General features: G+C 46.2%; 1 protein-coding gene across 1 annotated transcript; it reads right to left on the reverse strand.

Moving 5' to 3' along the window:
* Positions 1–11,897: 11,897 nt before the first annotated feature.
* Positions 11,898–12,422, reverse strand: FAM78B (family with sequence similarity 78 member B). The gene has a single exon (XM_030206795.1). It carries the CDS (start codon positions 12,162–12,164, stop codon positions 11,898–11,900), a length of 267 nt encoding a protein of 88 aa, XP_030062655.1. The 5' UTR covers positions 12,165–12,422.
* Positions 12,423–19,217: the final 6,795 nt, after the last annotated feature.

Below are 19,217 nucleotides of genomic sequence, written 5' to 3' on the forward strand. Positions count from 1 at the left end.
CCACACCCCTTTTGGTGGGTATCCTTACTGATGGAAAGAGTGAACACCAGGTCAAGCACCAGTTGCGTCTCCTGGGGGGAGAAATTAGACTTCTATGAGCCTGGCATATTCTGCACCATATAAACAGCTTTCCAACGTAGCAGCTATCATGAACAGATGGCTGGTTAAATTGGGACTAATTAAGTAGTTCTAAGTGGTTATGTTTTGAATATCGGCCGCAGCTGAAATCACTTACCTGCGTGTTACACAGTTAGCACCCTCTAACCGCCAATATACAGAATGCAGCTGTGGATATGGGAACCAGCTATCACTGAATATTGGCGCTTAGTAGTTGGCTCATTGCTTTATGGGACAAGCTGCAGTATCCCTACCACAGTGTACTTTTAGGTTCTCACCAATAATAAATGTGGCATGTGGAAGTACAAAAAATCAGGAGAGAGGGTCTAGATATTACAAATCAGTTGTGAGGATGTGATTGTGATAAATGGCGTTGCTAGACGAGTATTAACACCATATTCCCACAAACCAGACAATTTTCAAGCATAACAAATGTTAGGCAGGGTTCCTCATCGATGCTGATCCCAGATTACTTCAAGGAAATTCAAATTGAATCATAATCTTCATCAGTCCCATCAATCACTTATTTCTTCATTCATTTTGTTCATCACAACTTACTTCATAATCAATTTTCTTATCTGAACAGTTGAATGTCATAGGGGAATCAGTGCCGCCACATGTTTTGCCATAAAGCTGTTTCAAGACGCTCCCCTTTCACCATACGCCACACTGGTTAAGTGATTCCCCTTGAAACAGCTTTATGTGTCAGCACTGATTCCCCTATGGGATTCAACTGTTCAGATAAGTGTTGTTGCATTTTTATTCTAAAAGATAATTGATTATGAAGTAAGCTGTGATGAATAAAATAAATGAAGAAATAAGTGATTGATGGAACCGATGAAGGTTATGATGCCATTTGAATTCCCTTGAAGTAATCTGGGAACAGCTTCACTGAGGAACTATACCTAACATTTGTTATGTTTGAAAACTGCCTGGTTTATGAGAATCTTTATGTATTAACTAGTAAAAGAGGCCCGTTTCAGAGCAAATGAAACGGGCGCTAGCAAGGTTTTCGTCGCCAACACCCCCCACTCCCTCCCTGGCCAACCCCTTCATTGTTCTGCCATAGCTCCACCCCCAACATCATGACGTTTGACGCGAGGGCAGGGCCCAGAGCGATTTCCCACCCAACCCCCCGCCTCCCTCCCTGCCAACCCCTTCATTGTTCTGCCATTGCTCCACCCTCGAGAGTGGGGCCCGGAGCGATTTTGGTGGCTTCACCACCACGAACCTTCGAACCTTTTCAAGGAAGTCAGGGCTTGGCTTTACTGACGTCAGTGTCCTCAGAACATTGAGGGTGAGTTTTATTATAGTAGATATTTATGTATATTTGATCCCTACAACCTCATATATTTCTACTTAAATTTGCAGTTTGTGGATATTGCTAGATGAATGGCATTGCAAACAGCTGAGGCTCAGAAATTAAGGCATGCCACTCCAGGTGCACCAGTGATGCTCACGTCTCACACTTTTCCATCTCGAAGATGTATGTCAATGGAGATGCCGAACCAACATTCATTACCCTGTTGGAGCTGTGAGTCTCAAATTCCACAAAGGAATGAGCTTGTGAGACAGTACAGCATCTCAGGCAGATTACACCCAGGATGTGGAGGACATGAGCAGTGTTTCTACTCTTGATAGCATCAATACTCACTGATGACAGCTATGAGCAATGTCTAAGGTCCACTGTGGTGAACTATGGGCAAAGGTTGGCAGATACTATGTAGAGGTAAGAGCTAGATGTAGAGGTCATCCATGCAGTACACCACCAGTATACAAATGCTGACATCCAATATTGGCCAGGTGTAATGTGAGGGACACGGGATGTGCATATGGCAGCAGAGGTAACACCATATTCCAAACCTGTCATATAGACATATGAGGTTATGTGGGTGCATAACCTCAGGGGTAGAACAGAGGAATGAGGCAGCACAGAGAATCGGAGCTTTGCTTTGGACAAGCCCATGTGTTTCGGGAGTGACATTTCAGGATTCATGTTCCTTTTTGTATAGTGAAGCCTCCCAGTTCACTGAAATCCCTATTGTCCCCCAATGAACAGCAGTCCAATAGCCTTAACCCTTTAGTGTCCAATGTTCCCATAATAAGCCTTATGGGAACATTGGACACTAAAGGGTTTTAATTAAACCCTTGCTGTTGTATGAAATATTAGCAGATAGTACAGTAGGTTATTTATTATTCCAGGCAAGGCTCACACAAAGCCCAAAAATAATAATTTTCAAAACCTTGGAGAAAAGTAGGATTTGAACATGGTTGTTTGCACTAGTTTTTAGACAGCTTCTCTATACAGTTGGCTATATCTGTCTGGGGTTATCAGTGAGGACATTTAAGGCTATGGTAATTAGTTGCTGTCATACTTTGGACATTGTGATTTGTCACACTGGATGTATTGATGCTGCATACAGCCACATCCATGTGTCAGATATTGAAGAACAGGCTATTTTTTGGGAGATTCCTTTAGGGAACTACATGAGGTATGCACTTGCATATGCTGACAACACTCAGCATGAAAATCCATTGTTGAAAAAGTCAGTAAACAGGGACATGGAGGGCTATGTGACTGCAGATGAACGTTCTTTATATATGTGAGCTGCATATGTTTCCATATGGAACTATGCCCTAATGGTAAAAACAGTTGCCATTCACCCAAATCTGTAAAACAAAGGTTGTGGTTTCACCTTCCATCCTTTTTTGAAGGGTGATACTAGCAATTCTTTTTTTGGCCAAATGTGGTAAGCCCTGCATCAAAACTAATGCTACCTACTGTACCCAACGTTTCACAATTCAGCAGTGCTGTTCAGTAATAGGGGAGTGTGCTCAACCGTGAAGGCTCAATAGCCAATCAGATCAATTTGGCACTGGCACTACAATTGTTGAGCAGCTAGCTGACAAACAGCATGGAAAACTAGAAGATGCCTGGTCTAGTGCCAGTGTAGTTTTGGTTTAGTTGAGTTCCATATGCTTAGGTACACTGAGCCCTTGCAGTAAACATAAATCCCTATCATCCATCAATGAACAGCATATCAATAACCTTCACACTTGCTGCTTTCTTACATATTTGTGGACAATAGGTCATTTCCCATTCCATACAGGTCTCAACCCATAACAGAGAGAAAACAATACTTAGAAAACAACCAAGGGAAAAAAGTGGGTTTTGAACCAACACCAGAGGTTCTTCATTGGGGTTTTTTAGGCTGTTGTTTTACCCATTAGGCCACAGCTCCAAGTTCTTAGCTAGGTTTGTGTTTTAGACTATTGATGTTCCTCTGCTGCTACACAGGCCTTCATGTATTCCAGGGGAACATCTGTTCCAAATGTTGAAAAGTGTTCACACAATATCTGAAACGAGCAAAATTCTGTGAACTTTATTTATAATTATCTTGTGCAGAATTCAACCATTACAATGGCTGGCATCTACCCCCAGGTGAGATATGCCCTCTTCCCTACCATGGTGGTTTCCTATGTACCTTCCTAGGGACCTCCAATCTATTTCCATGGCACACACACCTCAACCACCTTTGTCCAGCCTCCCCCCATGCTCCATCCACCGTTTCCTCCAGCCGCCCCCGCTCCCGCCCTGCATGCACAGACCATGGCTGTCTCCCTCCCTCCAAACTCATCTCTGTAGTGAGACAAGAGGAGGAGCAGTGCAGCCACAGGTTGGCCTGCATCCTGCTCCTCTGCCATCCCAGGACCAACTAATCTTTTGAGCCATACAGGCCTCCATGCAACTGCATGGCTCAAAAGAACCATTGAGACCTGGGACAGCAGAGGTGCAGGGCACAGGCCAACTTGTGGCTGTGCTGCTCCTCTTCTTGCTGCTCTAAAGAGGTGAGCATGAAGGGAAAGCTGGAAAAGCTCTGTGCTGCATGACAAGCAGACTACACAGAACTCTATGCAGCAGTGGCGTAGCAAGGGTGGGGCGGTCCGCCCCGGGTGTCGACGCGTGGGGGGTGCTCCGTCCAGAGCCGACAGCTCTCGTCTGCTGCCGCTACCCTGTTTTTTTTTTAATCCATTGCAGCGACGCAGGCAGCGCTTCCCGTCTGCCCTGTGAAGGAGAAAATTGCATCGCTGGCGTCGGGCCTTCCCTCGTTGTGTCCCGCCCTCTTCTGAGGTAACTTCCTATTTCCTCGAGGGCGGGACACAACGAGGGAAGGCCCGACGCCAGCGACACGATTTTCTCCTTCACAGGGCAGACGGGAAGCGCTGCCTGCGTCGCTGCAATAGATTAAAAAAAAAAAAGCAGGGTAGCAGCAGGAGACGAGAGCTGTCGGCTCTCAACGGAGGGGGCACAGGACGAGACCGGCTCGAGGGAGGGGGAAGCTCAGAGGGGAGGAGGGTTCTGAAGCTGAAAAAGGGGGATGCAAGGCATGTGGTGGATGAAGAGGGCTGAAAAGAGCGGGCAGAGAGAGAGAGGGGACAGACCCTGGATGGAAGTGGGGAGTGTGAGGGAGGGCAGACCCTGGATGGATGGGAGAGGGAGGGCAGACGGATTGAAGGGGCAGAGAGAAAGGGCAGATGGTGGATGGAAGGGGCAGAGAGCGAAGACAGCTACTGGATGGAAGGAAGACAGTGAAAAGAAGATGAGGAAAGCAGAAACCAGAGACAAAAAACTGTAAATAAAATATATATTTTTATTTTTTTGCTTTAGGATATAGTATTGTAGCTGTGTTAAATGTTTATAAATAGAACATGTAAATAAGGTAATCTTTTTATTGGACTAATTTTAATACATTTCGACTTAACTTTCAAAGAAGAAAACCCCCTTCCTCAGGTCAGGATAGGTTACTGTAACAGTACTATATTGTATTGACCTGAGGAAGGAGATTTTGGCCTCTGGAAGCCAAATGTATTAGTCCAATAAAATGGTATCATCATAGGCGGTCGGTGGCCCAACTGTTTGGGGAGGCTAAAGGGGGCGGGGTTGTGGGTGGAGCTTACATCCATAGTTGTCTGATAGACCATATGTAGATCCATCAAGAGGTAGTGTGTCATGATTTAGGCTCTACACCCAGTGGTGTGCTGGGAAATTTTTAACAGGCTCTCTTTCTGGGTATAGCAAGCCTTGCAATTTTGGGGGGGGGGAGGGGGGCAATGCATTCCTCCCTCTCCCCTCCCACCATTCAGATACGCAAGGTATACGTTTGCTGTAGGGATGCCGAGCCCCATCAGCCAAATAAATGGATTACTGCCACTCTCTGCTGGTTGTTTCTGGCTCTGAGCAGCATGCCAGGAATTCGCGCACTGAGAAGTCCTGGCATTCTGCTCGGAGCCAGAAACAAGCAGCAGAGAGCAGTGGCAGTTCATTTATTGGCTGGCAGGGCTCGATATACCTGTCAGCAAAGGTGAAGCAGTTCAGAGATGCCAAGGGTGGCCCATCTCAAAGCTGGAGATTTACCTCCACTATGCTGGAGATTGAAGGTCAATGAGTGAGGTTTTTCTTATGAGCCCCAGCCATGCCTAAAACCAGATCTGGCAGACGCACATTAAAAAAACTGACATATTCTAATCAATAAATAAAAAATAAAATTATTTTTTTCTACCTTTGTCTGGTCATTTTATTTTTCTTATTGTGTTGGTCCCAGTCTCTGGTGTCTGATTTCCTCTTTCTTCTCTTAACTGTTTTGACAAAGCCTCCTTGTACATTTGGCACTTCTTTTCTCTTCAAGTCCGCCATCCATCTTCTCTCCCAAGTCCAGCACCTCTTTCTCTCTCCGTGCCCTCTCCCTTCCATATTTCCCCCAATGAATCTTTCTTCCTATCCAGCACCTCTCTTCCTCATCCCCCCCCCCCAATGCAGTACCACTGTCCCTCCTTGCCCCCACCCACAGCACCTCTGTCCCTCCCTACCCCTCCTGATACAGCACCTCTCTCCCTCCTTGCCCTCCCATGCAAAATCTGTCTCCCCTGTGTTGTTGCCCACTGCCCCAATGCATCACTTCTCTTCTTCCTTGACCCCCATCATGCAGCACAAATATCCTGCCTTGCCACCCCATGCAGCACCTCTCTCCCTCCTTGCCCCCCTCCCCGTGCAATACCACTTCCCCTCCCTGCCTCTTGATGCAGCAAATCTGTCCCTCGCTCCCTCCCTACGCCCCGAGCCAGAACCTTAGTGTCTCGTCTTCTCTCTGCCACCCGGTCTTTAAAAAGAAATGTCAGACGCGGTGGCGAGGTGCAGTGCCTCGCATTTGCAAGTAAAAGAAGCGGATCTTCTCATCAGGCCTTCCCTCACTGTCCCGCCCTTGCGGAAATAGAAAGTTGCATCAGAGGAGGGCAGGACAGAGTGAGGGAAGGCCCAATGAGATGATCCACTTTTACTTGCAGACACGAGGTGCTGCGCCTCGCCACCGTGTCGGACATTTCTTTTTAAAGGCCTGGTGCGTGGTGTTTCATTAAGAAGAGGAGCGAGTAGCGGGAGCGGCGGAGCACCCCCCCCCCTCCCCAGGGTCGGTCTGTCAGGGAGCTGAGCTGCTGGTGAGGGAGCTGTAGTGGGAGGGCGCTGCCAGTCTGGGAGCTGAGTCAGGAGGGAAGCAGGGTAAGGTCACGGTTGGGCTGGGGAGGCTTAGCCTCCCCAAGCCTCTTATACGGGGCGCCTATGGGTATTAGAAATAAAACAAATACAGAAAATTATTTGTTAATTTGTAAAGTGGTGATTGGTATTTGTTAGTTTTTTTTTTTCAAATTTACATCTGCTGTCTTTATATTTTGCACAGTACTAGGGGACATTTTCTTGTTTCTGTGGTGTTGCATTGTATGCAGAGTTTGGCATCTTGGGGGTTCAGTTTAATTTTTGTCTAAATAGAAAGTTTATGATTACTTGTTCTATAGTGGATTAGGATGTATGTGTTTGTGAAAAAGACATGGCTTTCGGTTGGCATTGACTGTGCAGGATTGATGATCTGTACTAATCTATTTTCGTTTTACAGTAGGTGAATTGATGTTCTAGTGCTCACTGTAGTGTTTAAGATGCTTTCCTTTTCCTTGTGTGACTCGTACAAATTACTGTTTATGGTATGGTAGAATTGCTCTATAGTTCCTGAGTGTAGTCTCGGAATGCCTAGTACTGGATTTTTTTTTTTTTTTGGGGGGGGGGGTTAAAAAAAAATGACCGGCCGCGGGTGTCAACTACCCTAGCTACGCCACTGCTATACAGTCTGCAGAGGGGGAAATTCTGCACATATTCTGCATTGCACAGTAGTGCAGGTTACCTCAGGTCTATCTCCATGTCCCTGTTTTGTGTCCTTGTCTACTTGGGTTGTGTCATGTTCAGCAAAGGATGTTCCTGGAAGAAATCTGTCAGCAAGTACATTTGGCTAGAACAGGATCTGTCAATATTTATGCTGTTCCCATTCTAAATCAGCTGCACAAGTAGGCACATGGTTGGAGCAGGTGTTTGTGTACCAGGCCTGAAAGGGTAGCAGTGGTGGGGTAAGAGGTTCAAGTCCCACAAATTTTTTTCCTTAACTGTGTTTTCTGGATGTTGAGGCTACCAGGCACAGGCACGTACCTACAGTCATTTTTCTTAGTGTATTCAGTGGAAAACTGCTCAGTAGCAGCACCTTTATTCCTACCTGGAGGTGAGAGATCCCATGTCTAATAACAGACATCCACATCTATTTATTACAAGATGGATGTCTGTTTTCATTCTGTATCTGTGACTGGATATTAATGTTTTTTTGAGGTCCTTCCCCATTCCCATCCAAAGCACATCCATACCAAGCTCTCTTGATATTTGGACTGACTGCTGTTATAGACCTCCATATCCTGATTTCATCACAGGATATGGATCTCTACCCAATATGGTGTGTTTCACATGGCCCAAACAATAATAGAGATAAAATAGATGACTATCTCTCAGGACACAAAATGGGTAACACTATATGTTAACACTGTAAGCTATTTAGAATGGGGGCACACAAATGGAAAATGAGCGCATCACCATTACAGGGATCAAATTGAAACAAGCCATTTGTAGGACTGTGAAAAAATGGCCTTGACACATGAGAAAGACACACCCAAGTTTAAGCAGAAGCCCATTTATCTCCACCTAACTTTGGATCTTTTATCCTTATACTATAGGGTCCAAGGTTTTATGTTGAAACCTTTTCCTAATACCCAAAACAATTACACAGAAAACAGATAGGTAACAATGTAGAAAAATGTATTGCATAAAAATTTTATTTGATCAAAATACAATTTTGGCTATCTTGCCTTGAGGGAAACAACAACACATGATCATTAACTTAGGGGGAGGGGGAATAAAACCAACAAAAAATATATATTAACATATTGGGAGAGGGTGGGGAATAGGGTGCTGCTTGGTGGCAAGATCCTGCTGGATGACATCAGTTAATTCACACACTGCCATGGCCAGCCCATCTACAGTGACCCTCAAGTCCCGCACTTCTATTACCAACTCCCTGGCAACAGAGGGCTGAACTACAGGGTCACTACAAGGGGCTAGACGTGACAGGTGATGGGGTGCCCTTGCCTCTGTTTCATCTTCTCCTTCTGACTGGGAAGAAGAGGATGAATCAGAAACAGGGGCACTCTGATCCACCCCCTGCAGCTGCTGTAGTGGTGGGACTCTGTCTGGTGGTGGTGGTGATGGTGCTGGCAGCTGGGCCTGGCACCGGTCTGCCACCCTCACTGCTGCACCCTAAACTGCAACCTCTGTAGACAAATATGAATGAGAAAAATGTACAGTAAGTGTTTTCATACGATATAGTGCTTTCTGTGAAGGTATGCCCCTTAAAAGCAACTGACCCAGCCTAATGATCCAGGGTTTAACCTGATCACTTGTACCCAATGTGCCATATTTGCACCATTCTGGTCACTCAGGTTGACACATAAGACTATATACCATATACCACACATCCACAATGTAGCTAAGACATCTGTAGTTCAATTCTCACCACAGCTCCTTGTGACTCTGGGCAAATTACTTAACACTCCATTGCCAAGGTACAAAATAAGTAACTGTATATACATATAGTATGTAAAGCACTCTGACTGTAACTACATAAAAGCAGTACATGAAATCCCATCTCTATTCCCTTTAATAGCAAACATACATAATCAGTCTCTTACCTCTCTCCACAGCCACCTATTTCCAGAGCTGCCAGTACAGGCCAGGGTTCTGTTTGGAGACTTTGGACTTGAACACCTCCAACTCACGCTTCACACCATATTGTCTGTGGGGACAAAACAGTACAGATTTCACCCTGTGTCTAGAATCCTGTCTCAATTGTCTGCCTCCATGACTTCTCACCACCTCCCATAAATGTTTGTCTGGTCCACACTGATGAGTGATAGCACTCATTACCCACCATCCCAAGGCTGTACAAAAGGGCTTGATGCCATATCTAGTTGGCTTGTGGCTGATCTGCACATTACAGCACACTGTCATACCTAGTTTGTACCCTTTCTATTTGTGCATATATGCGGTTTAAGTTGGTCTCTCTGCATAGAGGCAGGCACACGTTTGGAATCCACACAGCTTTGGCAAGCATGTACAACACATTCAAAAGATACCTGACCAGCCACACAACTGAGAGGACAACAGTGGTTGAGACAGCAGCAGTTAGCTGACGGCATGCAGGTTCTTACACTTGCACACAACGGCCCCAATATTCAGACGCTGCTGGGTTTGAACATTTTAGCACCCAGGTGCTTATCCTCCATCATTTGGCACTTAAGATCAAGCTGATTTGGGTGCCTGACTTTTCTGCTGCAGTTAATCTTACTTGTTAAAGAGAGGCGAGGATCCTAAATAATCACCTGCCATTTGTAAGCCTACATTTCTGATCCTAATTGATGAGCCAAGTTATACACATCTGTGTTGAGTTCTTAATTTTTCTTCCCAGCCCAATCCCTACCCCTGCTGTGACCACTGTTTAAACTCCTCAATTAGAACGTAGGGATTTGTTTTCATCAGAGGTTTATGCACTCAGGACTAGCCAGTATTCTAAAGGAACAATGTAAAGGCAAATTAGTGAAAGTTGGGAAGGAGATTTGATTGGTCCACCATGACTTACCCAACCTGGGCATTGTGAGGCCTACATGCACACCAGGGGCAAAGGGTGTAGCAATATTTCTTACCTCTCAAGGCGGCTCTGGAACCTTCTCCTCAATCGATTGGAGGTTCACAGGCCAGCCCTCCAGTTTTGGAGTATAATTCCTGCTCATGCCTGAGGGCTAGCCTGCACAGCTCCACTGCCTCCTCCTGCCAGCCATCTTTCTGCTCTGAAGCTCCCAGCCATAGAGGGCGCTAGAAGAAAGGCAAGCAGGCTCTGCACTGTATATACCCAGTTAAATAGCTGATATACCCAGTTTACATATATAGCCGGTTACCCTACTCTTATACATAGTTGGCTGCCATGCACCATGTATGTGGGTGTGATGTCGATGGGAAACCAAGAGGCTGCAGCTGGCTGTTTAAGGTGTGTAGACTTAAACAGGTTGTTGCACAAACTAGTTGTGTGAAGTACTACTTTTGTGATGTGCGATAAACATGACAGGGATGATATTGTTATACCGCATGCTGGAATATAACAACAAAATTTCTAGAGCACACAATACATCTTAGCCTAAAAAATGTTACAGGTGCTGTGTTAAATTCAAATTGTTATTCAATCTCCATGGGCAGCCCAAGCCAGGACAAAATTTCTTAATGTCCAAGAAAAAAAATAATAATATTTTATATCAGGTTTTTCCATGTAGCTGTGCTGTTAATCTCATGACTTTTGAAAAAATAAAAAATAAAAAAAAAGTTAGGAAGCTTTAGAAGTAGTCCACATTATTTTTGTTATTCTGACATTGATTTGATGACATGTAACAAAGGGCCTCTTTTACCAAAATGTGCTAGCCATACGGTAATGCTGACAAAGCCCATTCACTTTGAATAGACTATTAGCATTGCTGTGCAGGAATCACTAGCACGGTTTGGTAAGAGGCCCTAAGTTAACAGCAATAATATAATCTATGAATAATGGCTTTCACATGAAAAAATCTAAATACAAGAACTGCTTTTGTCAAAATATTTGTGATTTATCATGTTTTTGTGCAATGCCCTTCCATTTAGCCAGCGACAGCATTTTTTAAAATGTGAACAGCCACCGGCTGAATATTGACCAACATTTTTAAATTCCAGTGCATTTTATAATCCCCCCAACTACCTCCACCCACTAATTAGTTTTGATACAATATAAAATAATCAAAATAATATGAAAATAGTCACGTGTGTGTCTATTATTCAAACTCAGATCAGATTTCATAATGGAAATTAAACAAATGCTAATTAATCCAGCTGTCTTAATTATTGGAAAAGACAAATAGTAAAATAGTTACTAGAAATTCTCACATCTCTGCACTATTTCCAAAAAAGAAAAGATTCCAATCATTCTGTGAATAAGTTTACTAGTAAAATCAACTGGTAATCACATCTCATTGCTTCTAGCTCAGTCTACAATCAAATTGATCAAAATGTATACCATAACACATGAAAATCAAAGTAAATATGATTTGTTGGATAATGCAGCTAGTGCTATTGTTACCCAGTATTTTAAGATCATTGTATCATGCACTGAAAACAAAAAGGAAACACGTTACTTATTCTGGTTCAGGAGAATGCAGCAAATTAACATTTTTAAAATGTTATTTAAAAGAAACACCCTGGTGGAATTTGACAGAGCCATTCCCTATTCCTAGCCTTGCTTTATTCCAGAGGATATTTAACTAGAAATTGACAAATGCTTCATTGCTTACATGCCCAGGTCACTGTAAGTGTTGAAGAATTCCATTTGGTTGCAGGCTTGGATCCAACCCACCACCCAGGTCTCATTTCTCGGGACTGGAGGCATCACTACCCGGGCTGATGCTTTGAAGTATGGGGTCTTGTACCTTAAAACGATGGGTGAGCTCTCTTCAATTAGTGTAGGGCACTGGTCAATTATAGCACACACATCATATACCACAATATTCTCTCTCCGAATCCGGGACTTGCAGGTGATGCTCTGGATGCAGCCCATCTCTTTGCAGCAGGGATACACCCACGGAAAACTGAACTGGTCATAAATAAAATCTCATTGAAGAACTGTGTTAAAAGTCAAACAGATATTTAAAAAATTAAGACTGTGGAAGAAAGAAAATACAACGCTTTCAGTACTAAGAATAAAAAAAAAATCTTCCTTGGAGACGTCCTTGATCATTTTTGCTGCTGAGAAACCAGGAAAGACAGGCATCCTTTATCCTTCCTCCATTGTCCCCTGCTAAGCCATTGACGGGAAACTGAGCTGCTGGTGTTCCCACCTGTTAGGTCCCAAAGGGCAGGAATCTGACAACCGAGGAAGAAAAGAGCTAGATAGCAGGAACAGCATGGTGTGTGCAGGCAGCGGGGGCAGAGGAGAGGGGCTGAGCTGCTGCAGTGCTGCGAAAACAGTGGGAAAGGCTGCTTTACATAACCTTCCTGTTTACTGCAGCTGCAGATTGTTCAATGATGGTGAGATCTCTCTTTAGCAACAACTAGAGGCAACTCACTCACTGCTCAATATCCAAATGAGGGTGGTGAGTTCTGACATCCCCCACTTTAACCCTGATATTCTTCTGCCAGAACCAAAAAGCATGTGGATGCCTTAGCCCGTTCTGGTGCCATTTGCTGTCCATCTTCCTTCTTTCAGGCAGGAAAATGCACTGCCATACAGAAATACAGGGCCTGAATACTGCTATGTGTTTAGTCTCCCTTGGCCCTTAAGGAGGAGGGCACTTAAATCTTGTGGTTTTGCACTGTCAACTGTTCTTGATTACTCAGCCATAAATAAATCAAAGGCAATTGGAGTAGGGGGTTATTTCAATTGTTCCTGTGTGGAGATCTCTAAGGTTCTATGTGAATAGCAGAAATCTCTAGTGGATCTATTGGACTTTGAGAGGGTGGTGGATGCCTGGAATACCCTTCCAGTGGAGGTGGTGGGGAGAAAAAAAAATATGGAATTCAAAGATAGGTAGGATAAACACAGAAGATACCTATATAGAAACAGGATGGAATCAAAGCAAAACTTAACCTTAGCATTTTAAACAGGGCAGAACAAAACTGAGAATGTTATAATGTTTTAGTATTGCTCCATGGTGCAACTGCACCTCCAATGTGTGCAGTTTTGGTCACCACATCTCCAAAAATATATAGCAGAATTAGAAAAGGTACAGAGAAGAGTGATGAAAATGATAAAGGGGATGGGATGACTTCCATATGAAGAAAGGCTAAAGAGGCTTAGGCTCTTCAGCTTGATGAAAAGATGGCTAAGTGGAGATATGACAGAGGTCCAAAAAATCCTAAGTGAAGTGGAACAGATAGACATGAATCACTTGTTTACTCTTTCCAAAAATACAAGGACCATGGGACATACAATGAAGCTACTATTAAATAGTAGATTTAAAACAAATTGGAGAAAATATTTCTTCACAATGTGTAAATAAACTCTGAAATTCCTTGCTAGAAAATGTGTCAAAAGCAGTTAGCTTAGCGGGGTTTAAAAATGGTTTGGCTAAGTTCAGTACTTCTCAATCTTTTCCTGACTGTGACCCCATGATTACTGCCAAATAAAATTGTGTGCCCCCCCCCCCCAGAGATGTAGAACAACGATGAAACTATGGAGAGCCCACCTAGGTTGTGACCCCAATCTTATGGTTTGTGATCCCTTTGGGGTCCTAACCCACAGTTTTGGAAGCTCTGGATAAGTTCCTAAAAGAAAATTCTATAAACCATTATTAAAATGGATGAGAACATCCACTCCTTATTCCTTGGATAAGCAGCATAAAATCTATTTTATGCTTTTGGGATCTTGCCAGGTACTTGTGACTTGGATTGGCCAGTGCTGGAAACATGATACTGGGTTTGATGGACCTTCGGTCTGTCCCAGTATGGCGATGCTTATGTACTTATGTACATAGAGGGGTGTAACCTGCATTGATCAGCAGATTCAACTCTGGCCACTTTGTTGGGCAGACTTAATATACCATATAATGTCTTTATCTGCCTTCATTTACTATGTTACTATAACTGTGATTGTTATAAAACCACAACTCTGTTTGAATTTTTTGTCTTTGGCTCCTGTATCCTCCGAGTGAGGGGAAGGATCTTTGGCTCTGATACCCTAGCTATTGTAACAAGTTACAGAAAAGGATCAAGGACATGAGCAAGCCCAGCCATGGTGCCAAGAGAAGAAAAGTGGTGAGCAGTGAGCGAGTTGCTAAGGCTTCTGCACTTGCTTGGAGGTGTAAGCTGGAATGAGGAATCAGCCCACTAAGGCTTCTAAGAAGAAGAACGGGGGGGGGGGGGGGGGGGGAGAAATCAACATTCAGTATGATTTAAATGAGCAAGAGAGGCTCCTGCCCGCTTAAATCACACTGATATTCAGCAGCACTTTGGGGGGGGGGGGGGGATTTTCAATGTGAGCTACTATTAAGACATGTTATTTACTGTTAACCCTCGTTACTAAGTAATTGGGTCTGATTGCATAAAATTGCATCCTCATAACATCTGAGTAGCAGCCTGAATATCATTTTGTTCTCCCACACCGATAACCCTCTCATCAGCATTCCCCTCCCAATAACCCATCTAAAGAGCTTACTCCCCTCCCAAAGAGCAGTGCCCCAAGAGCAGCCCTCTCCCAGGCTCCAAGCCGTTGACCCCCCTACCCTATCCTCTCACATCTCCAATCTCTTCCCTTCCATCTCGTCTTCTGAATCTGTCGACACGGCTGTCTCTACCTATAATGAAATTCTCGCCACTGCTCTGGATACCCTAGCACCATATGTCCCTCGCCCCACTAAACGCATTAATCCTCAGCCCTGGTTAACCCCTTGCATCCGTTACCTTCGCTCCTGCACCCGATCTGCTGAATGACTCTGGAGGAAATCTCACACCCTGTCAGACTTCACCCATTACAAATTCATGCTATCCTCCTTCCGGTCCTCCCTATTCCTTGCCAAACAGGAATATTATTCTCAACTAACCAATTCTCTTGACTCCAACCCTCATCGCCTCTTCGCCACCCTCAACTCCCTACTTAAAGTGCCCTCCGCTCCCACTCCCCCCTCACTCTCTCCTCAAACACTAGCTGACTACTTCCGCGATAAAGTGCAGAAGAGAAACCTTGAATTCACTTCCAAGCCTTCGCCTCCCAGTGACTTCTTAACACACTCCCTCCACCAACCTAACCTGGCCTCCTTCTCCTCCTTCCCTGTGATCACCAAAGAGGAAACTGCTCGCCTTCTTTCTTCCTCTAAGGCACGACCTGTTCCTCTGATCCCATTCCCACCAATCTGCTTAACAGCATCTCTCCTACAGTTAACCCCCATAGGCGTAGACTGGGGGGGCGAGGGGGGGCAATGCCCCCCCAAACGACGAGGACGTGGACTGGCGCTAGAATGAAAAAAAAAAAAAAAAAACAAGCAGGCACGCGCTCGTCTCCGTCCGCTTCGCTGCTTCCCTGCCCTCTCTGTCTGCGTCCCGCCTGAAAGGAAATGACATCAGAGGAAGGCGGGACGCACACAGAGAGGGCAGGGAAGCAGCGAAGCGGACGGAGACGAGCGTGTCTATCTACCCCCTCTCTTCCTACCCTCCGGCGCAGGTAGCACCAATCTTCTCTAAGTCTTTCTTGTTCCTGGCAGCGGTAGCGACGTACACGCTGCCTTCAGCTCTGCCCCGAAGCCTTCTCTTCAAGTTCCTGTTCCCGCATAGGTGGGAACAGGAACTTGAAGAGAAGGCTTCCGGGGCAGACCGAAGGCAGCGTGTATACGTCGCTACCGCTGCCAGGAGCACAGAAAGGTTGAAGAAGACTGCTGCCTGCACCGGAGGGAGGGAGGAAGAGAGGGGGTAAACGGAGTCACGATCCTGGACCTCGCGGGGGGGGGGGGCAGCAGAGGGAAGATGAATGGGACGGGGAGGGGGGAGAGCAGAGGGAAGGAGTAAGAGATGGATGGGACTGGGAGGGTGGGAAGCAGTGGGAAGGAGCAGGAGATGGATGGGACTGGGAGGGGTGGGAAGCAGAGGGAAGGAGCAAGAGATGGATGGGACTGGGAGGGGTGGGTGGGGAGCAGAGGGAGGACCAGGAATTGGATGGGACTGGGAGGGTGGGAAGCAGAGTGAAGGAGCAGGAGATGGATGGGACTGGGAGGGTGGGAAGCAGTGGGAAGGAGCAGGAGATGGATGGGACTGGGAGGGGTGGGAAGCAGAGGGAAGGAGCAAGAGATGGATGGGACTGGGAGGGGTGGGTGGGGAGCAGAGGGAAGGACCAGGAATTGGATTGGACTGGGAAAGGAGGTGAGCAGAGGGAAGGAGCAGGAGATGGATGGGACTGGGAGGGGTGGGGAGCAGAGGGAAGGAGCAAGAGATGGATGGGACTGGGAGGGGTGGGTGGGGAGCAGAGGGAAGGACCAGGAATTGGATTGGACTGGGAAAGGAGGTGAGCAGAGGGAAGGAGCAGGAGATGGATGGGACTGGGAGGGGTGGGGAGCAGTGGGAAGGAGCAAGAGATGGTTGGGACTGGGAGGGGTGGGGAGCAGAGGGAAGGAGCAAGAGATGGATGGGACTGCGAGGGGTGGGGGGCAGAGGGATGGACCAGGAGATGGATGGGATTGGGAGAGGTCAGGCACAGCAGAGGGAAGGAGCAGAAGATGGTGAGCAGAGGGAAGGAACAGAAGATGGATGGGACTGGGAGGGGTGGGGAGCAGAGGGAAGGAGCAAGAGATGGATGGGACTGGTAGGGTGGGGAGCAGAGGGAAGCCTACTGGAAAGAAGACACTGCATAAAACAGAAGACACTGGGATCAAAGCGAATAGAAAAACTACATGATCAGACAACAAAGGTAAATAAAAGTTTATTTTATTCATAATTTATTAATTGAAATGTGTCAGCTTTTTGAAATGTGCATCTGTGATATTTTGCCTGTAAATTTCATTTCCTTCCTCCATATTAGCATATTCATTTGCATATGTATATATGCAAATGATATGCTAATATGCTCCACCCATTTTTTTTTTGCCCCCCCCAAATGAAACAGTCAAACTACGCCTATGTTAACCCCTCAATCTGTCACATCCTCAACCTCTCTCTCTCCACTGCTACTGTCCCCGACACCTTCAAGCACGCTGTAGTCACACCACTTCTCAAAAAACCATCACTTGACCCCACCTGTCCCTCCAACTACCGCCCCATCTCTCTTCTACCCTTCCTCTCCAAACTACTTGAACGCGCCGTCCACAGCCGCTGCCTTGATTTTCTCTCCTCTCAGGCCGTCCTCGATCCGCTTCAATCCGGCTTTCGCCCACTTCACTCGACAGAAACTGCACTCTCTAAAGTCTGCAATGACCTGTTCCTTGCCAAATCCAAAGGTCACTATTCCATCCTCATCTTCCTCGACCTATCTGCCACCTTTGACACCGTCAATCATAATTTACTTCTTGACACACTGGCCTCATTCGGGTTCCAGGGCTCCGTCCTCTCCTGGTTCTCTTCGTATCTTTCCCAACGCACCTTCAGAGTATTTTGTAATGGCTCTTCTTCCACCCCCATCCCACTCTCTGTTGGGGTTCCTCAAGGATCTGTCCTTGGACCGCTTCTTTTCTCGATCTACACCTCTTCCCTGGGCTCGCTGATCTCATCACATGGTTTCCAGTACCATCTCTATGCTGATGACACTCAGCTTTATCTCTCCACTCCTGACATCACGGTCGAAACCCAGGCCAAAGTTTCGGCCTGCCTTTCAGACATCGCTGCCTGGATGTCCAACCAGCATCTGAAACTGAACATGGCAAAGACTGAGCTCCTTGTCTTTCCACCCAAACCCTCTTCTCCTCTTCCCCCACTTTCCGTCTCTGTTGACAACGCCCTCATCCTCCCTGTCTCTTCAGCCCGCAATCTCGGAGTCATCTTCGACTCCTCCCTCTCCTTCTCTGCCCATATCCAGCAGACAGCTAAGACCTGTCGCTTCTTCCTCTATAATATTAGCAAAATCTGCCCATTCCTCTCTGATCAGACCACCCGAACCCTCGTGCACTCGCTCGTCACCTCTCGTCTTGACTATTGCAACCTTCTTCTCGCTGGCCTCCCGCTTAGCCATCTATCCCCCCTTCAATCTGTCCAAAATTCCGCCGCACGTCTTATCTACCGCGTGAACCGTTACTCTCATATCACCCCCCTCCTCAAGTCGCTTCACTGGCTCCCAGTCCGCTACCATATACAGTTCAAGCTCCTCCTATTGACCTTCAAGTGCACTCAATCTGCAGCCCCCCATTACCTCTCTACCCTCCTCTCCCCGTATGTTCCCACCGTAACCTCCGCTTTCAGGACAAATCACTCCTATCTGTACCCTTCTCCACCACCGCTAACTCCAGACTCCGCCCCTTCTGCCTCGCATCACCTTATGCCTGGAACAGACTTCCCGAGTCCATACGCCATGCGCCCTCCCTGCCCATTTTCAATTCCTTACTCAAAGCCCATCTCTTCTCCCTTGCTTTTGGCACCTAACCACCTTCCCCAGTCATGATACCTACACTGACTGCATAGTTTGTAACCTTTAGATTGTAAGCTCTTTCGAGCAGGGACTGTCCTTCCCCGTGTTAAACTTGTACAGCGCTGCGTAACCCTGGCAGCGCTATAGAAATGCTAAGTAGTAGTAGTAGTATCTTCCCAAAAGCTCTCCCCCCACAAAGGTCATAGCCACCATTTTGTGTCTGGAGCTGGCACGACAGGAGCAAATGGCGTTTACTCCTGCCTGGCCTACAGTCCTTGACCACCAGGGACCCTAAGGTAGGTATGGGGAGGCCTAAAGAAGGTGGAATCCTCTGGAAGGGGGTCTGCTTTTCGGTGAGAGAATTTGGAAGGGGCTGATCTGGGGGTGGGGTGTTAGGAGGGTCGCAGTTCTTGGACAGAGGGATTCAGGAGGAGGGAAGTGCTCTGGAGGGTTCAGGAGGGGCACCTCAAGAGCATTTCCCTCCTTCTGAATCCCTCTGTCCAAGAGCTACAATCCTCCTGTCTGCTACAACCTTCAGTCCGCTACCCAGTTAGCTAACTTGGTAGGGACCTG

Source organism: Microcaecilia unicolor, chromosome 6 (genome assembly GCF_901765095.1).
Source record: "Microcaecilia unicolor chromosome 6, aMicUni1.1, whole genome shotgun sequence".
In the NCBI taxonomy this organism is placed as follows: Eukaryota; Metazoa; Chordata; class Amphibia; order Gymnophiona; family Siphonopidae; genus Microcaecilia; species Microcaecilia unicolor.